The sequence below is a fragment of the Mangifera indica genome, unplaced genomic scaffold, assembly GCF_011075055.1.
Source record: "Mangifera indica cultivar Alphonso unplaced genomic scaffold, CATAS_Mindica_2.1 Un_0008, whole genome shotgun sequence".
Taxonomy (NCBI): Eukaryota; Viridiplantae; Streptophyta; class Magnoliopsida; order Sapindales; family Anacardiaceae; genus Mangifera; species Mangifera indica.
This window is the reverse complement of record NW_025401100.1, coordinates 128,586-149,355: the sequence shown is the minus strand read 5'-3', so window position 1 is coordinate 149,355 and position 20,770 is coordinate 128,586. Positions and strand designations below refer to the sequence as shown.

Below are 20,770 nucleotides of genomic sequence, written 5' to 3'. Positions count from 1 at the left end.
ATATTGACAAATCAAGAAACTTTAGATAAACAATTGTCTTAGGTCTCAGTAAAAGAAAAGAAGAGTGCTCTTTTCAGTAAAAAAATAGGGTACAAAAATAGAAGAATAAAAGGTCAAGAATATCGACAAAAACAACTAGATGAAAGAAGCTCTCAACTAAGGGGAGCTCGTCAGGACTGTGGTAGAAATCTAAACAAAGATAGGAACAGTCGGAGGTGCGACGATGTATGCTACAATTGTGACAAGAAAGGTTATTTTGCCAGAGATTGCCGATATAAAAGAATATAAGGAAATGTAACAACGTCGACCTTGAAGGAGAATCATAGTGAAGAAGAATGAGATTTTCAAGCATCCTATGCAGCTAAAAATCCAAAAAAGCTTGTAACCTCCTGTATCACTGAGTCGGATAATGATGCAATGGCCCTTATCTCCGTGAGAGATGAAATCAATTATAATGTTGATTGGATAGTAGACTCAGGTTGTTCGAATCATATGACTGCGGATAAAGACAAGTTTTCAAGCATGTATGAATACAAAGGAAGGAGAATGGTTGTCATTGAGAACAACTCAAGATTGCCTATTACACATGTAAGCTAGACAGTGATGACATCTTGGTTCGGCTCATAACAGGTTGAGTTACAGATGTCTTCCATATGGATGGAATGAAGAAGAACTTGTTGTCAGTATCACAACTCAACTTTGGATAACTATGTCATGTTCGACCTGAATGATGTTAAGTTGTATCGTAATTTGAAGCCCATAGGTAAACCAATCATAAAGGGACATCAGTTAGATTTTATCTATGTGATGTCAGCACAAACAACATATGTAGACAAGACAAGGAAAAGTAAGACACCGAATTTATGGCATGTAAGGTTTGGACACGTGAGTTGCCACAAATTAAAAGTGATGATGAAAAAATGTATGCTCAAGGGCTCTTACAGTTAGAGGTAAAAGAAGACTTAGTATGTGTCAAGTGCTAATACAGAAAGACTTGTTAGCTCTCATATGAGGAGTCAACATACAAGAGCAAGACACCTCTTGAAGTGATCCACTTAGATGTATATGGACCAGTAAAACAAGCATCTATCAGTGGGTTCAAATACATGATAAACTTCATCAATGACTTCTCCAAGTATGTCTAGGTTTACTTTATGAAAGAAAAAGTAAAGATTCTTTCCAAGTTCAAGGAATTTAAAGAGAAGGTTGAAAAGAAAATAGGAAAAAAGGTACAGTGTTAACGTACAGACAATAAGGGAGAATATACATCACATGAGTTTACAAAATACTTACAAGAGAGTAGGATACGTAGACAATTCTATTGTCCAAGCACGCTACAGCAAAATGAAGTTACTGAAAGAAATAATCGCCACTTGGCCAAGATTTGTAAGAGCATGTTGCATACAAAGAACATCCCACCTAACTGAATGTATGAAGACAACAATACATGTGATTAATAAGTTACCACAAGCAAGGCTTGACTTTAAGTCATCTTTGAGAAGTTGTGGACTCTCAAGCCCACGGTATGCCATTTCAGAATATTTGGATGTGTTTGCTATGTGTTCGTGTCTGATCATCAATGAAGCAAGTTTGATAAAAAGGCTATTAGTTGCATTTTTGTGGTTTGTGATAATCAGAGAAAAGTTTGGAAGTGTTGTGATCCAACAACGGGATGATGTTACATATCAAAGAATGTGATGTTTGATGAGACATCCTCATGGTGGTCACCACAAGTAGATTTACTATCAGACTCCAAAGAGATTTAAGAAAAGCTTCAAGGGAAGGTTAAAGAAAATGAAAAGCTTGACAATGAACAGCCAAGTAAAGAAGGAAGGATTGAAGAGCAACCAATAGTTGAACGCCAAGAGGGTACAGTTGAGTCTTGTGAAAAATCAGAAAGTCCACGATAGACTTGAGTACCTCCTAGAATGATGGAATAACTTGAATCGAGTCAATTAAAAGAGTAGGAGGAGCAAGTAGGTCTACAAGGATACGCAAACCAAATCCCAAATATGTGAATGCAACATTAACAAAAGATCTCAATATTGTAGATAGCTCGACATCACCGCATTCAAGATCAATGATACATGAGAGTAGGCAGTGAGGGGGAGTGTTAAAGAGAGCACTGCCTCTCTCTTTCTTTCCAGAAGTTTCTCCACAAAGCACCACCTCCATGTTGCAAGTTGCTGCCACCTTCCAAATTATCTAGAATTTGCAATGCAAGTCTGCCGCCATTCTAGAAGAGTAAAGAAAGGTTAATGTCAGTTTTGCTAACTGAATTCAACAAGTATAAATAGAATTGTTGGCCAGCCAATTGTGAGTGAAAAGAAGAAGCAGTGAGAATGCTACAGAGGAAAAAGAAATTCAGAGGCAGTGAGTGTAGAAAGTTCAGAAGTGAGCGCTGTGAGTGTTTGCTTACATGTGAGTGCTGTGATGTGCAAAAATAAAGAGTGTGCCGTATGTGTAGTAAGTGTGAGTGAAGTGTATTAAGTGTGTGGGTTTTGTATAAAGTTTGTAATTATAAAGTGATAAAGTTATTATTTTAGTAGCACCACTCTTGTTCAACATCACCACATGGTGGGTGCTGTGTTTCTCCAATTCCATCTCCGCGGAGAACCAATGCTCTTGTGAGTCCCATATCCACATTTTTCAGTTTTAAATTGCATCATGAACTTTATGGCTGACTGTTTATGTTGGTATTTTTACTTTGTTGGAAGCATAAAGCAGCCTAGGATGTGGTAGATATTTCTTTCGCTTGATGGGTTGTATCTGTTTCCACAAGGAAGAACGCATATTTGCAATGTGCTTTTCATGAGTGTAATGCTCAATGTGTGATTTGATGGTAATTTATGCTAAACTGACATATCATGTAGAAGAAAAGTTTGAAGCTAGACACACTTTATTGAAACTGGTGCCTTGTTTAATAGCTTTGACATAAGTTTCTGTGTTTTCATTTTGTACCTTGTATGCTAATTTTTACCCACTTGGTGTGCTTTCTTTGTTGATGCCCTGATTGGTAAGAATCATTAGAACTTAATTATAATAAGCTCTATAGAAGAGAGGATATTAACTTGTCCATTTTCTTTTTCACGCTTTGTGATTTTTGATAGGTTGGATGACTATTTCCCACCCAAGATTTGTTGAAAATTCAGTTCTCCCAGCTATCAGTCAGTCTTACTATTTAATCTTAAGTGTAAAAGGGTAGAAAAGTAGTTTAAAAGAACAGAAAAAATCATGTATTGAGAAAACAATTTTTGCCCAAATAAGTTTGATCATCAGCTACAGAAGAATTTGAGTGGTAGATTGATTATCAATTCAAGCATCTATTGTCAAGTAGCTTTCTTCCAAGTCTGCGTGCCCCCTTTAGTACGTCCTTAGACTAATCAAGTCTTCCATTACAACTTCCAAGTTCCAATTCCAAATTCCACACCCTTGGAAACGTTGGACTGCAATTTTCCAAATAAAATTCAATAAATTACGCCTGCGAATGAGAAGAGAGGTCGGAGTCAGATTGAGAAAAATAAAGGGATCTAGTCTGATGGTGACTAGTATACGAACGTGAGAGGAGATTGAGCCGAGAAGAGAGGAGAGAGTGAGAGAAAGTCGATTGAGATGGAAGGGGGAGAGGTGAGATTTGGTTAAATGGTGGTAACTGAGTCTGGTAACACTAAGAGAGAGATTCAAGAGAAGAGATCCGGTTTGTTTAATTGGTGGTGACTGAGTTTGGTGAGTCTTATAATATAGGTAATGAAAAAGAACAGAAAAAATTGTATTGAAAATAAATAGAGAAGAATTATGCAAATGCTAGAATTCAAACTTAGTCCTAGCAATTGCTGTATGTAGGGATTACGGAGTAACATCAAAACAATAAGCTTGTCATGTAAAACATTATATTTCTATATTAATAATCTATTTTTTTCCAGCTTGATCGATCAGACCGAGAAAACTAAACTAGGGTTTTAATCTCATCAAGGTCCAATAATTAAAACATTGCTATAAGTATAAGAATAATATTATATATATATATATATTTTTTTTTTTTTATATATAATTTATGTATACAGATAATGTATCATTATTTAATTTAGTATTATTTTATTTTTAATTCAAAATCATTCAATCACATGATAACACATTATCTGTATACATAAATTATATATAAAAAATGTGTATACCTATTTTTATTGTAAATATAATAAAGATGTTGCATGAATGTGCCATCTTGGTTGGACTGTCTATGCTGTAATAATTTGTATTAAAGAGGCTGTATAGTTACTGTTTTTATTTCAGTTTTTAGAATTGAATCTTCAATCAAAGACCAGCTTATGCATATGTAATGATTTTAAGCTACAAAAGTTCCAAATGGTTAATCAAGTTGTGATTTTTTTTCCCCAAAATTAAGTTATTTTTATTATCAATAAAATTATGTATATCCACATTTGATATATATTATTAGATAACTTAATGATTTTAAATAAATAATAAAATAATATTTAATCATATGAGAATATACATAAATTTGTATTTATTTTTTCAGTTAAAATGGGTATTGTTGTTTTACAATTCACTTGGCCGCACCTAGTTTTAAATAATTTGAACATGGTTTACTTTCTTGCAATTAGGTCTTAAACGGTTAAGTTCTGCCAGAAATGAGATTTAAAATATATGCCGAGCCTCTTTTCAAAAACCCATAAACCCAACCAGGCATCCTTTTGTCATCAATTTAAGCTCATCGATTTAATTTATTATCAAATTATAATAAATATATTTTATTTAAAATTTATAAAAAATAAAATATATTAAGGTATTTATATCTATAAAAATTAGATCATATCATTTTTAAAGAGTAATAATTATTTATTTTATTTCAATAAAACAATTAAAATAAAAAAAAATATCTCCATCTCATAATACAAAAAAAAAAATTCTAAATTATTGTCTATAAAAGATATTTTAATAGATATGAAATATTTTTTTCTTCCTTCAAATTTTATTTTTTAACTTATTTTTCTTTACAAACCTTTAGGAATTCATATAATCTAATAAAAATAATTAAATTATTCAAAAATAATTAAATTTTTAAAAAATACTTTAAATTTTAGTCGAACCTAATTCTATTGGTTTTGATCATTTTATCTAATTTTAATTAATTTTAATCCAATCAATAAATAAACTGTTTTTTATGTAAATCAGGCTAGACTTAAAACTAATTTTTAATTCAATTAATTAAACTGATTGGTTCAGTCTAGTTCTAAAAACAGTGTCAAATACGCAAATGTTCAAGCTACTGCAGAGAATTCCACATATATGGTCCCATAGAAGGAAATTAGCTGTATTGACCAAAGGTCAAAGTCTTCCGACAAAATGATTTGTCTTTAATATTAATTCCACAGTGTAAATTGGATAGAGAGTTCGCCAAACTTTACGGGGTTGCCGGCTATAAATAGGAGGGAATTTGCGTGTTAACAGCACAACATCAAAAAAGAAACAGACATGGGCAAATTAAGCTCTAAAAAAGTACTTACCACTCTCTTCCTTGTCCAATTCTTGTGTGTTGTTGCTTCTACCACTTCCACTGAAGAGGCAAATGCTCTCGTAAAATGGAAAGCTAGCTTTACAAACCAAACACAATCTCCATTAACTTCTTGGACTCTGCTTTCTCCTAATGCCGCCAACTCTAAGCCACTCACAACCCCATGCTCTTGGCTTGGAATTTCATGCAATTTAGCTGGAAGTGTCATCAAAATAAACCTTACCAGTTTCGGTTTAAATGGTACGTTGTATGAGTTTTCAGCCTCCTCTTTCCCTCATCTTAAATATGTTGATCTTGCAGTAAATTCACTCTCTGGTGTTATTCCATCTCAGGATTTATCTTGATTTATCCTTTAATCATTTCTCTGGAAAAATCCCACATGAAATTGGTCTCCTAACAAATCTTCAAATCCTGCACTTTGATGAAAACCAACTGAATGGCACAATTCCATCTGAAATTGGTCAGTGTCGATCTCTTAATGAGTTTGCCTTGTATAGCAACAGTCTAGAAGGTCAAATTCCTACTTCTCTTGAACACATATTTTAACTTGATAAATATCAAGTTTTAATTTAATAAAAAAAAGAAAAAATGTAGAAAAATGTTACATTTTTCTCTTCTTCTTCTTCTTTTGCCAGGAAAAGCACCGTTTTTCTTCCTTGAAGGGTACAAGTCAAGAGATCACTTATTTTAGTGATTCAAGCTTCCAAACTTCAAATCAACTTACAAGGTACAAGGTAGTTTACATGTTTCTATGTTTTATTTCTTGAAACAATATATAAATTTTATATTACCATTGTTACATATGATGTGAACATGATCTAAAAATTCTAATTTTCTTACCAAAATCCTTCAGGCCCAACTGTCGTCCAAATTTTTAGTTAGAGACAGAGGTAAAATCGTCATTTTACTTATAAAATTTAAGACTTCAAAATTTTTATCATTTCCCCTCTAGGTTTTAAAAACTAATACTTTAACCCATCCTCAAAGTTTGAAAAATTTAGATTTTACCCTAGGGTTTGTTTCTTTGTCCAGCCACCACCGACTTTCAACTCTTTCCACCGATATCCCTTCTCCAGCCACAAAAGATGACAAAGGATGAACTTTCGTCTCCCAGATCTGGATGACGAAGTGTCGTCTAGATCTGGAAGAACAGACAAAGGATAATATTTCATCGTCCTTTAACGTCGTGTCTGGATGACTTGACGAGCGATGAAGGACGACAAAACATCATCCTTCGTCATATGGGTTGTGCAATGAAGAGAGAACTCTTCATCGCACGATGGTGCGACAAAGAGATCTCTATCTCTTTGTCGCATCATGCGACAAGGAGATGGATAACTCTTCATCACACCAGGAGAATGAGGAGGCTAGAGATGACACCAGAGATGACGTCGAAAGATGAAGTTGAAGAGTGGGGGTGAAACTACTGTTTTTGAAAGTTATGGAGAGTGGCTAAGCTTTGAAAAATATAGAAACCCTAGGTTTGGGGGTGAAAATATTACTTTTCAAAGTTTAAAAATTTTAGATAAAAATGAAATGTTAGTTTTTAAAACCTGGGGGAAGTAATAAATTTTATAACTTTTAATATAAACAGTAGAATGACTATATTACCCTTTCCTTTAATAAAAAAAATTAGCAAAAATTTCGTTATGGGTGAGAGTTTAATTTTTTATCTCTTATGGGTATAGGTTTGAAATTGAGCTAAAATTTGGGGGGGAAACAACTCTTTTCCCATAAATTGTATTGTAAAAGGTTGGGATCAAGTAGAGGAAATTAGCAATATGTTTAACAAATTTGACAAAATATAGTTTCAATCACATCCCCAAGATGAATTGTCAAAGAGTAATGTTATATACACAACTTTAAACATAAATAACGATGTGTCATCATATAATTGGATAATTAAAAAAAATAATACTTAATTACATTATAATACATTATTGTTTATATATAAAATTATGTGTAGTTTTATTTATTTTGAAATTATATTTAACAAGCCGGTTGGAGTTTTTATAATCAAAATGGTAACAAATAAAGTAAAATTGAAACAACGTAAAGAAAACTGTTTCATGAAAATTCGTCGGATAATGACAGTCAACGCAGAAGCAGGAGTAAATGATAAACTCATTTGTCATCTTCAAAATCGATATCCATCCCTATAAAACTCAACCAGAGAGATGGACCGAAGAAAATATTACATTCACTGTTTGGTTGCAATAGAAGACATGCATGGTTCCAACTTCCAGCTCATTCTTCCAATGTTCAATCACATGTTTGGGCCCGTAACTGGTATGGAAAAGTCATAGCAGAGCATAGCCTCTTGCATAGAGTATTTTCCAGGAAAAATACCTCCGCCAAACGAAAACAAAGACCTTGACGAGAATGGAACAGCAATAAGTGGTGGAGAGCTGTCATAATTTTAGGACATTGGTCCCAGTAAGAGTATAAGCTTTCCATATCATTTTTATATTCTTTGAACGAGTCCTTTGTCATCTCTTAAGAAAATCTTCTCAGAATCGAAGAGGAAATAAACTACCGCATGGCATTTACCCAGATTAAATGTAAAAAGGGTGAAACATTATACATTAACAGTTCATATCAACAGGACAACAACAACACCAAGAAGACAACAGAACAGTACATATAAGTTGTATAAGCAAAATAAACAACCAGGAGCAAAAACTTCCAGTTTACGTTCTTCAAAATCATGGAGAGATCATCCGTAGATACTAAGTTTCAAAGGTTCTCTTGAGGACCAGCTTCAAATTTTGAAGGCTATTCTACATCCAGTCCCCCAAGAAATAGTAAAACTTCTGAATAGTGAACAGGTTAGTAAGTTTGGGAGAGCAACAACACTTGCCACCACGCACGAATTTTTATCACTTTTTTGACAGATTTCGAGAGAAAATCCGCGTACAATATGGACTAGTTCGTAAGAAAGAGTGGGGTCGAGCAGCTTCAAGCAGTGCAGCATGAAGGGAACCCTGAAGATAGAAATTAAGGAGCAAGGTTCTATCAAAAGTTTGGAACACATCAGAGAAGTTGCTAAAAGGATGTTGTGCTTCAAACCTTGGTAACTGTCAGAATGACATAATTGGCAAAGGAATCTTGCAGCAACTATTCAAAATGAGGCACAGACAGCAATTCATGGACAATTTGTTATCGACTCTCACCAAAATGCTTGAGGCATTTTTCCACAACATGACTGCTAAATTTTTGCTTTGATAGGTGAACATAGCGGCCTTTGAACTGAGCAAGTAAGTTGGCAGTGACAGAAGGGATCTTCAGCTCTATAATATATTGAACAACATAATTTCTGCTGCAGAATGATAAAAGTTTTCTGAGTCATAGAATCAGATAAAACCATGGTATAGAGACCAAAATAACTTTAAAAGCAACAACTTCTTGGATTAAATTACTGTCCAAGGTTAAGAATGATTAAAAAATACCATGAAGCAATAAAATTAGCCTATGATGCACAAGGGTAAACATTTATTTTGAAATAGGAATAAAATAGCAATGGGAATTATATCTGTACAATTTTCTATCTTCAGGAAAGATAGAAACAGACATGGGCAAATTAAGTTTTAAAAAAGTACTTAACTTGTCCAGTTCTTGTGTGTTGTTGCTTCCGCCTCTTCTACTGAAGAGGGAAATGCTCTCCTAAAATGGAAAGCTAGCTTTGAAAATCAAACAAAATCTGAGTTAACTTCGTGGACTCTGGTTTCTCCCAATGCCACCAACTCTATGCCACTCACAACCCCATGCTCTTGGCCTGGAATTTCATGCAATTTAGCTGGAAGTGTCATCAAAATAAACCTTACCAATTTTGGTTTAAATGGTACGTTGTGTGAGTTTTTAGTCTTCTCTTTCCCTAATCTTAAATATGTTGATCTTGCAGTAAATTCACTCTCTAGTGTTATTCCATCTCAGATTGGTAACCTGTCAAAGCTCATTTATCTTGATCTATCATTCAATCATTTCTTTAGAAAAATCCCACCTGAGATTGGTGTTTGAACAAATCTTCAGATCTTGCACCTTGACGAAAACCAACTGAATGACTCAATTCCATCTGAAATTAGTCAGTGTCAATCTCTTAATGAGTTTGCCTTGTACAGCAACAGTCTAGACTGTCAAATTCCTGCTTCTCTTGGTAATCTGAGCAACCTGGTCAGTTTATATCTCCACAATAATTCGCTTTCAGGTTCTATTCCTATAGAAATGGGAAATCTAACCAATTTAATCGAACTTTACTTGAATACCAACCGTCTTACAAGCCTAATTTCTTCCAATTTTGGAAATTTTACAAAGCTTATTATGTTGCATGCCCTTGACAATCAACTTTATGGTCCCATTGCTGAAGAATTAGGAAATTTAAGGTGTCTTGAACATCTAAGCCTTTATTCGAACAATCTTTCTGGTTTTATTCCAGCATCATTGGGTGGCCTCGCGAACCTCACCGACCTTCATCTCTATGGAAATCAACTTTCTGGTCCCATTCCTGAAGAGCTTGGAAACATGAAATTTCTCACAGGTCTAGAGTTAAGTGTAAACCAATTAAATGGTTCGCTTCCCCCTTCATTTGGCAATTTGATTAATTTAGAAATATTATATATTCGTCAAAACCAACTTTTTGGATCCATTCCTCAAGAAATGGGAAATCTTATGAAATTGTTAGTGCTGGAACTAGACACAAACCAGTTTACTGGTCCTCTGCCTAACATTTGCCAAGGTGGTTCACTTGCATACTTCACTGCAAACAACAATAATCTCACAGGTAACATCCCCAAAGGCTTGAAAAACTATACAAACTGCAAACTTCACTGCTCTTGTGAGTCCCATATCCACATTTTTTAGTTCTAAATTGCGCCATGAACTTTGTGGCTGAACTGTTTATGTTGGTATTTTCACTTTGTTGGAAGCATAAAGCAGCCTACGATGTGATAGACATTTCTTTCGCTTGATGGGTTGTTTGTATCTGTTTCCACAAGGAAGAACGCATATTTGCAAAGTGTTTTTCATGAGTGTAATGCTCAATGCGTGATTTTATGGTAATTTATGCTAAACTGACATATCATGTAGAAGAAAAGTTTGAAGCTAGACACAGTTTATTGAAACTAGTGTCTTGTTTACTAGCTTTGACATAAGTTTCTTTGCTTTCATTTTGTACCTTGTATGCTAATTTTTATCCGCTTGGTGTGCTTTCTTTGTTGATGCCCTGATTGGTAAGAATCATTAGAACTTATTATAATAAGATTTATAGAAGAGAGGATATTAACTTGTCCATTTTCTTTTTCCCGCTTTCTGATTTTTGATAGGTTGGATGACTATTTCCCACCCAAGATGTGTTGGAAATTCAGTTCTCCCATCTATCTGTCAGTCTTACTATTTAATCTTAACAGTAAAAGGGTAGAAAGGTAGTTTAAAAGAACAGAAAAAATCATGTATTGAGAAAACAATTTTTGCTCAAATAAGTTTGATCATCAGCTACAGAAGAATTTGAGTGGTAGATTGATTATCAATTCAAGCATCTATTGTCAAGTAGCTTTCTTCCAAGTCTGCGTGCCCCCTTTAGTACGTCCTTAGACTAATCAAGTCTTCCATTACAACTTCCAAGTTCCAATTCCAAATTCCACACCCTTGGAAACGTTGGACTGCAATTTTCCAAATAAAATTCAATAAATTACGCCTGCGAATGAGAAGAGAGGTCGGAGTCAGATTGAGAAAAATAAAGGGATCTAGTCTGATGGTGACTAGTATACGAACGTGAGAGGAGATTGAGCCGAGAAGAGAGGAGAGAGTGAGAGAAAGTCGATTGAGATGGAAGGGGGAGAGGTGAGATTTGGTTAAATGGTGGTAACTGAGTCTGGTAACACTGAGAGAGAGATTCAAGAGAAGACATCCGGTTTGTTTAATTGGTGGTGACTGGTGAGTTTGGTGAGTCTTATAATATAGGTAATGAAAAAGAACAGAAAAAATTGTATTGAAAATAAATAGAGAAGAATTATGCAAATGCTAGAATTCAAACTTAGTCCTAGCAATTGCTGTATGTAGGGATTACGGAGTACCATCAAAACAATAAGCTTGTCATGTAAAACATTATATTTCTATATTAATAATCTATTTTTTTCCAGCTTGATCGATCAGACCGAAAAAACTAAACTAGGGTTTTAACCTAGTCAAGGTCCAATAATTAAAACATTGCTATAAGTATAAGAATAATATTATATATATATATATTTTATATAATTTATATATATAGATAATGTATCATTATTTAATTTAGTATTATTTTATTTTTAATTCAAAATCATTCAATCACATGATAACACATTATCTGTATACATAAATTATATATAAAAAATATGTATACCTATTTTTATTGTAAGTATAATAAAGATGTTGCATGAATGTGCCATCTTGGTTGGACTGTCTATGCTGTAATAATTTGTATTAAAGAGGCTGTATAGTTACTGTTTTTATTTCAGTTTTTAGAATTGAATCTTCAATCAAAGACCAGCTTTTGCATATGTAATGATTTTAAGCTACAAAAGTTCCAAATGGTTAATCAAGAAGCTAACTGTTGAGATTTTTTTTCCTCAAAATTAAGTTATTTTTATTATCAATAAAATTATGTATATTCACATTTGATATATATTATTATATAACTTAATGATTTTGAATAAATAATAAAATAATATTTAATTATATGAGAATATACATAAATTTATATTTATTTTTTCAATTAATATGGGTATTGTTGTTTTACAATTCACTTGGCCGCACCTAGTTTTAAATAATTTGAACATGGTTTACTTTCTTGCAATTAGGTCTTAAACGGTTAGGTTCTGCCAGAAATGAGATTTAAAATATATGCTGAGCCTCTTTTCAAATACCCATAAACCCAACCAGGCATCCTCATGTCATCAATTTAAGCTCATCGATTTAATTTAATATCAAATTATAATAAATATATTTTATTTAAAATTTATAAAAAATAAAATAAATTAGGATATTTATACTTATAAAGATTAGATCATATCATTTTTAAAGAGTACAATTATTTATTTTATTTCAATAAAATAATTAAAATTAAAAAAAGGTCTTCATCTCATGATACAAAAAAATAATTCTCTAAGTTATTGTTTATAAAAGATATTTTAATAGATATGAAATATTTTTTCCTTCTTTTAATTTTATTTTTAAACTTATTTTTCTTTACAAACCTTTAAAAATTTATATAATCTAATAAAAATAATCAAATTATTTAAAAATAATTAAATTTTTAAAAAAAACTTTAAATTTTAGTCGAACCTATTACTGTTGGTTTTGATCATTTAATCAATTTTAATCCAATCAATAAATAAACTGTTTTTTATGCAAATCAAGCTAGACTTAAAACTAATTTTTAATTCAATTAATTAAACTGATTGGTTCAGTCTAGTTCTAAAAACAGTGTCGAATACGCAAATGTTCAAACTACTGCAGAGAATTCCACATATATGGTCCCACAGAAGGAAATTAGTTGTATTGGCCAAAGGTCAAAGTCTCCCGACAAAATGATTTGTCTTTAATATTATTTCCACAGTGTAAATTGGATAGAGAGTTCGCCAAACTTTACGGGGTTGCCGGCCATAAATAGGAGGGAATTTGCGTATTAACAGCACAACATCAAAAAAGAAACAGACATGGGCAAATTAAGCTCTAAAAAAGTACTTACCACTCTCTTCCTTGTCCAATTCTTGTGTGTTGTTGCTTCTACCACTTCTACTGAAGAGGCAAATGCTCTCGTAAAATGGAAAGCTAGCTTTACAAACCAAACACAATCTCGGTTAACTTCTTGGACTCTGCTTTCTCCTAATGTCGCCAACTCTAAGCCACTCACAACCCCATGTTCTTGGCTTGGAATTTCATGCAATTTAGCTGGAAGTGTCATCAAAATAAACCTTACCAGTTTCGGTTTAAATGGTACGTTGTATGAGTTTTCAGCCTCCTCTTTCCCTCATCTTAAATATGTTGATCTTGCAGTAAATTCACTCTCTGGTGTTATTCCATCTCAGATTGGTAACTTGTCAAAGCTCATTTATCTTGATCTATCCTTTAATCATTTCTCTGGAAAAATCCCACCTGAAATTGGTCTCCTAACAAATCTTCAGATCCTGCACCTTGATGAAAACCAACTGAATGGCACAATTCCATCTGAAATTGGCCAGTGTCGATCTCTTAATGAGCTTGCCTTGTATAGCAACAGTCTAAAAGGTCAAATTCCTGCTTCTCTTGGTAATTTGACCAACCTAGTAAGTTTATATCTCTATAATAATTCGTTTTCAGGTTCTATCCCTACAGAAATGGGAAATTTAACCAATTTGATGGAACTTTACTTGGATACCAACCGTCTTACAGGCCTCATTCCTTCCAGTTTTGGAAATTTTACGAAGCTTATTGTGTTGCATGCCTTTGACAATCAACTTTCTGGTCCCATTCCTAAAGAATTAGGAAACTTAAAATGTCTCGAAGATTTAAGCCTTCAGATAAACAATCTTTCTGGTTCTATTCCAGCATCATTGGGTAGGCTGACAAACCTCACCTTACTTCATCTCTATAAAAATCAGCTTTCTGGTCCCATTCCTGAAGAGCTTGGAAACTTGAAGTCTCTCACAGATCTAGAGTTGAGTGTAAACCAATTAAATGGTTCACTCTCTGCTTCTTTAGGCAATTTGAGTAATTTAGAACTATTATATCTTCGCCAAAACCAACTTTCTGGATCTATTCCTCAAGAAATGGGAAATCTCATGAAATTGTCAGTATTGCAACTAGACACAAACCATTTTACTGGTCCTCTGCCCAACATTTGTCAAGGTGGTTCACTTACAAACTTCTCTGCAAACAATAATAGTCTCACAGGAAGCATCCCCAAAAGCTTCAAAAATTGCACAAGCTTGGTAAGAGTCAATCTTGAATTCAACCAACTCACTGGAGATTTAGCAGCAGAGTTCGGTATCTATCCAAAGTTGAACTTCATAGACATAAGCCATAACAAATTCCATGGTGAAATATCATCGAAATGGGGAAGTTGTCCAAATTTAAGTTCTTTACTTGTGGCGAGGAATAATATCACTGGAACCATACCACCAGAGATTGGAAATGCAGCTCAACTACAATCACTTGATCTTTCTTCCAACAGTTTAGTTGGGGAGATTCCAAAGACTTTGAGAAAGTTGACTTTTCTTACTAAGGTCAACCTAAGTGACAATCAACTTTCCAGTGTTATACCTCAAGAAATTGGGCTACTGGTTAATCTTGAGTCTTTGGACTTGTCCTCAAACAAATTGAGCCAGGCAATACCAAAAGATCTAGGAAACTTGCTCAAGCTGCACTACCTGAATTTGAGCAACAACAAATTTAGCAAAGAAATTCCAATTCAGTTTGAGAAGTTATTTCACTTGTCTCAGTTAGATTTGAGTCATAATTCTCTTGGAGGAGAGATACCATCGCAAATCAGCCGTTTGCAGAGCCTGGAGCTACTAAATCTCTCCCACAATTCTCTTACTGGTTCCATTCCGAACAGTTTTGAGGAAATGAGGGGCCTGTTGTATGGTGACGTATCCTATAATCAGTTGAAGGGCCCTATTCCTGAGAGCAAGGCATTTCAAGATGCTGATATGTTACAAGGGAACAAAGGATTGTGCGGTAATGTTCAGGGATTCCCACCATGCACATCTCATGTCACTTGCAAACATAGAAATGGAAAGGCCAAAAAATTGGTGTTTTCAATTATATTCCCTCTTTTGGGAGTTCTTTTGCTTGCACTCGGGGTTTACTTAATTTTTCAGAAAAGAAGGAAAAACAAATCAGCTAAACAAAGCAGTGAGGAGGATGGCGAGCTTTTCTCAGTGCCAATTATTGATGGAAGAATTTTGTACAAAGAAATCATGGATTCAACCAAAGCTTTTGATGTTAGGTATTGTATTGGGAAAGGAGGATACAGTAGAGTTTATAAGGCCATGTTGCCATCAGGTAGCATAGTAGCTGTTAAAAAACTCCACCGGTTACCAAATGTTGAAATAACACATCAAAAGGAGTTTTTGAATGAGATCAAGGCTTTAACAGAGATACGACACCGAAACATTGTGAAGTTGTACGGCTTTTGTTCAAACCGGCAACACTCTTTTTTAGTTTATGAGTATCTTGAAAGGGGTAGTTTGGCCACAATCTTGAGCAAAGAAGAAACCGCTAAAGAATTGAATTGGTTCAAGAGGGTGAATATCGTCAAGGATGTGGCTCATGCACTGTCTTACATGCATCATAATTGCTCTATTCCGATTGTTCATCGAGACATATCAAGCAACAACATTTTGCTTGACGAGGACTATGTGGCTCATGTTTCAGATTTTGGCACTGCTAAGCTGTTGAAGAAAGACTCATCCAATTGGACCGAACTTGCTGGCACATATGGATACATTGCACCAGGTATTATAGCTCATCCTAAATTGCGTGCCTAATTTTAATAAATGACATAATGTTTGTATAATGACAATTTAGACTGTATTTTTTTTAGAGCTCGCTTATACAATGGAAGTTACAGAAAAATGTGATGTGTATAGCTTTGGAGTGATAGCAATGGAAGTGATTAAAGGAAAGCATCCAGGCGATATAATCTCTTCTCTATTGTCCCATTTAACAAGTGAGAACATGCTAGTGAAAGATATTTTGGACCAACGACTTCCACTTCCTCCTCATGAAGTTGAGGAACAAGTGATGACCATTGTAAAGCTAGCAACTGCTTGCTTACATGCCGATCCACGATCTAGGCCATCCATGCACATGATTTCCCAGATGTTAGATAAGTTATAGAGCCCTTTACATTATTAAATCCGGACAAATAAATTGTAGGGAAAATGACTATTTCCCACCCAAATTTTAGCCCAATTTTGAAGTCACACTCACAGGAGATGAAAAACCTAAACTCTCACCCATGGCCCTGTTAGAATATGCCCTAAAAACCAATCGCTTTAATTGGTTTTAAGAGTTGTATATTTTGCACATACATTATTAATAAAAAAAGAGTTTTGTCATACTTCACATGTTTTCTACGTCACTTTTTTATTTATGTTGTAGTTGTATATTATATTCATATTAGCTACATGCATACGACATGTGAAAGGTTCCAATAAGTTTTAATAAACGTCATCAAATCGTTCCCTACATAGGCAATCTGTTTGGGCAATAGTATTGCATAGTGGGTATATGTTATATCACCACAGTATATTAATGGATGATATTAGACATGATGGATATACATATGGGTAAACAATGGAACCATTTAATGGTTAGAGAATTGATCAAAAGTTATTATATTATATTATTTATCGAACATGACCGCTGAACGATGATCACATGGGCATTCATATGTAGTCAATGATACATCGTATATCATACTAGTGTATAGATCTTTTGACTTGAGATATCATAGTTGTGCTTCGTTCCAAAATGTATGGTTCATAAGATGTATACCACGAGGCTAATCATGTCTCGTTCAGAAGCCGCTTTGATCATATGTTGCTTGAGCGAGAGGACAAGTGATGATCATACAAGGATTCGTCAGTTTGACTGCTCTCGAGTTCTCATACGAATATCGAGAAATATGAAAATCTAAGACACTGACTAGTGTAAATAGAAGACCACATGAAGAGAGTTTCGATGTGACACGTTATGATGTATGACTTGATATTCAAAAAGATTAAATATTAGATTTTGACATTCCATGAATCCAAGTTCAATCGGGATATAATGACAGAAGGATTGGACTACATGGTAAGTGTGAGTAAGAAAGGTTCATTTGACATTATGTGAAGCTTGTACTTTATTGTGATGTAGGGGTCATAGGACATTGCTAGATGACACCACATGATCAATGGGAGCTTCGTTTTGTAACGGAAAACAAAGTATATTGGTTAACGACAGTTTTGAGTTATACAATGATATAATGAAACGTATCGTCTGATATGGGGTTCACGGTTACGTCACTATGAACCTTGAAAATCACACCCATATTTCAAAAAAGAAAATAGTGTTATGAAGCTGAAAATATTTATCCATGGTTGGCTAGCACTTTCCGAGGATAAAAATTGTACTTTTCAAATAAGATTCGAAAAATGGTAAAATTGTCATTTTACACCTTTTAAATTGTTTAGAAAGTTAGAATGAATAATTTTGGATACAAATTATTCAACATGTTTCAAATTCTAATTTCTTTTAATTATCAACCAATGAAAATTGAACACATATTTTAACTTGATAAATATCAAGTTTTAGTTTAATAAAAGAGAGAAAAATTTAAAAAAATATTACATTTTTCTCTTCTTCTTCTTCTTTTGCCGGGAAAAGCACCATTTTTCTTCCTTGAAGGGTGCAAGTCAAGTGATCACTTATTTTAGTGATTCAAGCTTCCAAACTTCAAATCAACTTACAAAATACAAGATAGTTTACATGTTTCTATGTTTTATTTCTTGAAACAACATGTAAATTTTATATTACTATTGTTACATATGATGTAAACATGATCTAAAAATTCTAATTTTCTTGCCAAAATCCTTCAAGCCCAACTGTTGTCCAAATTTTCAATTAGAGACAGAGGTAAAATCGTCATTTTACTCATAAAATTTAAAACTTTAAAATTTTTATCACTTCCCCTCTAGGTTTTAAAAACTAACACTTTAACCCATTTTCAAAGTTTAAAAAATTTAGATTTCACCCTAGGGTTTGTTTCTTTGTCCAGCCACCATCGACTTTCAACTCTTTCCACCGATATCCCTTCTCCAGCCACAAAAGATGACAAAGGATGAACCTTTGTCTCCCGAATCTGGATGACGAAGTGTCGTCTAGATTTGGAAGAACAGACAAAGGACAATGTTTCATCGTCCTTTATCGTCGTGTCTGGATGACTTGACGAGCGATGAAGGATACAAAGCATCGTCCTTCGTCGTATGGGTTGTGCAACGAAGAGAGGTCCCTTTGTCACATGGGTTATGCAACAAAGAGAGATCTCTTCGTCTGTCTCTTTGTCGCACCGTATGATGAGGAGATGAATATCTCTTCGTCACACCAAGAGAAAGAGGAGGTTGAAGATGACATCAGAGATGACGTCGAAAGATGAAGTTGAAGTTGAAGAGTGGGGTGAAACTGTTGTTTTTGAAAGTTATGAGGTGGTGGTTGAGCTTTAAAAGATATAGAAACCTTAGGTTTGAGGGTGAAAATATTACTTTTTAAAGTTTAAAAACTTTAGATAAAAATGAAATGTTAGTTTTTAAAACCTGGAAGAAGTAATAAATTTTATAACTTTTAATATAAACAGTAGAATGACTATATTACCCTTCTCTTTAACAGAAAAAATTAGCAAAAATTTGGTTATAGGTGAGAGTTTAAATTTTTTTATCTCTTATGGGTATAGGTTTGAAATTGAACTAAAATTTGGGTGGGAAACAGTCCTTTTCCCATAAATTGTATTGTAAAAGGTTGGGATCAAGTAGAGGAAACGTGAGGTAAAAGCAACTGCTTCCACACAGTAAGTGTTGCCTAGTTTGTAAGGTTTTTATATATTTCTTCAAGTAATAAATGCTTACAAATAAACATGGAGTTATATTATTTATCTATGGCATTGAATTCAATTCATAAAGTTTGTAGAAACCACGATTACGTAGAATTATGAATTGATTAGAAACCGAATTAATATTATTTACAAAACATTATATAATATATAATATTATAATGTACTCTAAATTGAAATTCTAATTTCATGAAATAAAAAGATAATAAATAACTAAACTAAAATTTTAATTCTATAAAATGAGAAAATAATAAATAATTAAACCATAATTATAATACTTTGAAATGAAAACAATAAATAACACATCAAAATCAGACTTAATAAAAAATCAAATTTGATTATAATTAAATCAAATAGAAATATGTTTAACAAATTTGACAAAATATAATTTCAATCACATCCCCAAGATGAATTGTCAAAGATTAATATTATATATACAATTTTAAACATAAATAACGATGTGTCATCATATTATCGGATAATTAAAAATAAAAAAATAATATTTAATTACATTATAATACATTGTTGTTTGTATATAAAATTATGTGTAGTTATATTTATTTTGAAATTATATTTAACAAGCCGGTTGGAGTTTTTATAATCAAAATGGTAACAAATAAAGTAAAATTGAAACAACGTAAAGAAAACTGCTTCATGAAAATTCGTCGGATAATGACAGTCAACGCAGAAGCAGGAGTAAATGATAAACTCATTTGTCATCTTCAAAATCGATATCCATCCCTATAAAACTCAACCAGAGAGATGGACCGAAGAAAATATTACATTCACTGTTTGGTTGTAATAGAAGACATGCATGGTTCCAACTTCCAGCTCATTCTTCCAATGTTCAATCACATGTTTGGGCCCGTAACTGGTATGGAAAAGTCATAGCAGAGCAAAGCCTCTTCCATAGAGTATTTTCCAGGAAAAATACCTCCGCTAAACGCAAACAAAGACCTTGACGAGAATGGAACGGCAATAAGTGGTGGAGAGCAGTCATAATTTTAGGACATTGGTCCTAGTTAGAGTATAATCTTTCCATATCATTTTTATATTCTTTGAAAGAGTACTTTGTCATCTCTTAAGAAAATCATCTCAGAATTGAAGAGGAAATAAACTACCGCATGGCATTTACCCAGATTAAAAGTAAAAAGGGTGAAACATTATACATTAACAGTTCAGATCAACAGGACAACAACAACACCAAGAAGACAACAGAACAGTACATAAAAGTTGTATAAGCAAAATAAACAACCGGGAGCAAAAGCTTCCAGTTTACGTTCTTCAAAATCATGGAGAGATCATCCGTAGATACTAAGTTTCAAAGGTTCTCTCGAGGACCAGCTTCAAATTTTGAAGGCTATTCTACATCCAGTGCCCAAAGAAATAGTAAAACTTCTGAATAGTGAACAGGTTAGTAAGTTTGGGAGAGCAACAACACTTGCCACCACACAGGAATTTACATCACTTTTTTGACAGATTTCGAGAGAAAATCCGCTTACAATATGGACTAGTTCGTTAGAAAGAGTGGGGTCAAGCGGCTTCAAGCAGTGCAGCATGAAGGGAACCCTGAAGATAGAAATTAAGGAGTAAGGTTCTATCAAAAGTTTGGAAGACATCAGAGAAGTTGC

General features: G+C 33.6%; 1 protein-coding gene and 1 long non-coding RNA gene across 2 annotated transcripts; one reads left to right on the top strand and one right to left on the bottom strand.

The window, feature by feature from the left end:
• Window positions 1–8,165: 8,165 nt before the first annotated feature.
• On the bottom strand, window positions 8,166–8,691 carry LOC123205568. The gene is made up of 2 exons (XR_006499864.1): window positions 8,603–8,691; window positions 8,166–8,517 (listed from the first exon to the last, which is right to left on the bottom strand). It is a non-coding gene; the product is annotated as an uncharacterized LOC123205568 (long non-coding RNA).
• Window positions 8,692–13,216: 4,525 nt separating this feature from the next.
• Window positions 13,217–16,500, top strand: LOC123205549 (MDIS1-interacting receptor like kinase 2-like). The gene is made up of 2 exons (XM_044622530.1): window positions 13,217–16,003; window positions 16,092–16,500. The coding sequence occupies exons 1-2, from the start codon at window positions 13,222–13,224 to the stop codon at window positions 16,385–16,387; spliced, it is 3,078 nt and encodes a 1,025-aa protein (XP_044478465.1). The 5' UTR covers window positions 13,217–13,221; the 3' UTR covers window positions 16,388–16,500.
• The last annotated feature ends 4,270 nt before the right edge of the window (window positions 16,501–20,770 follow it).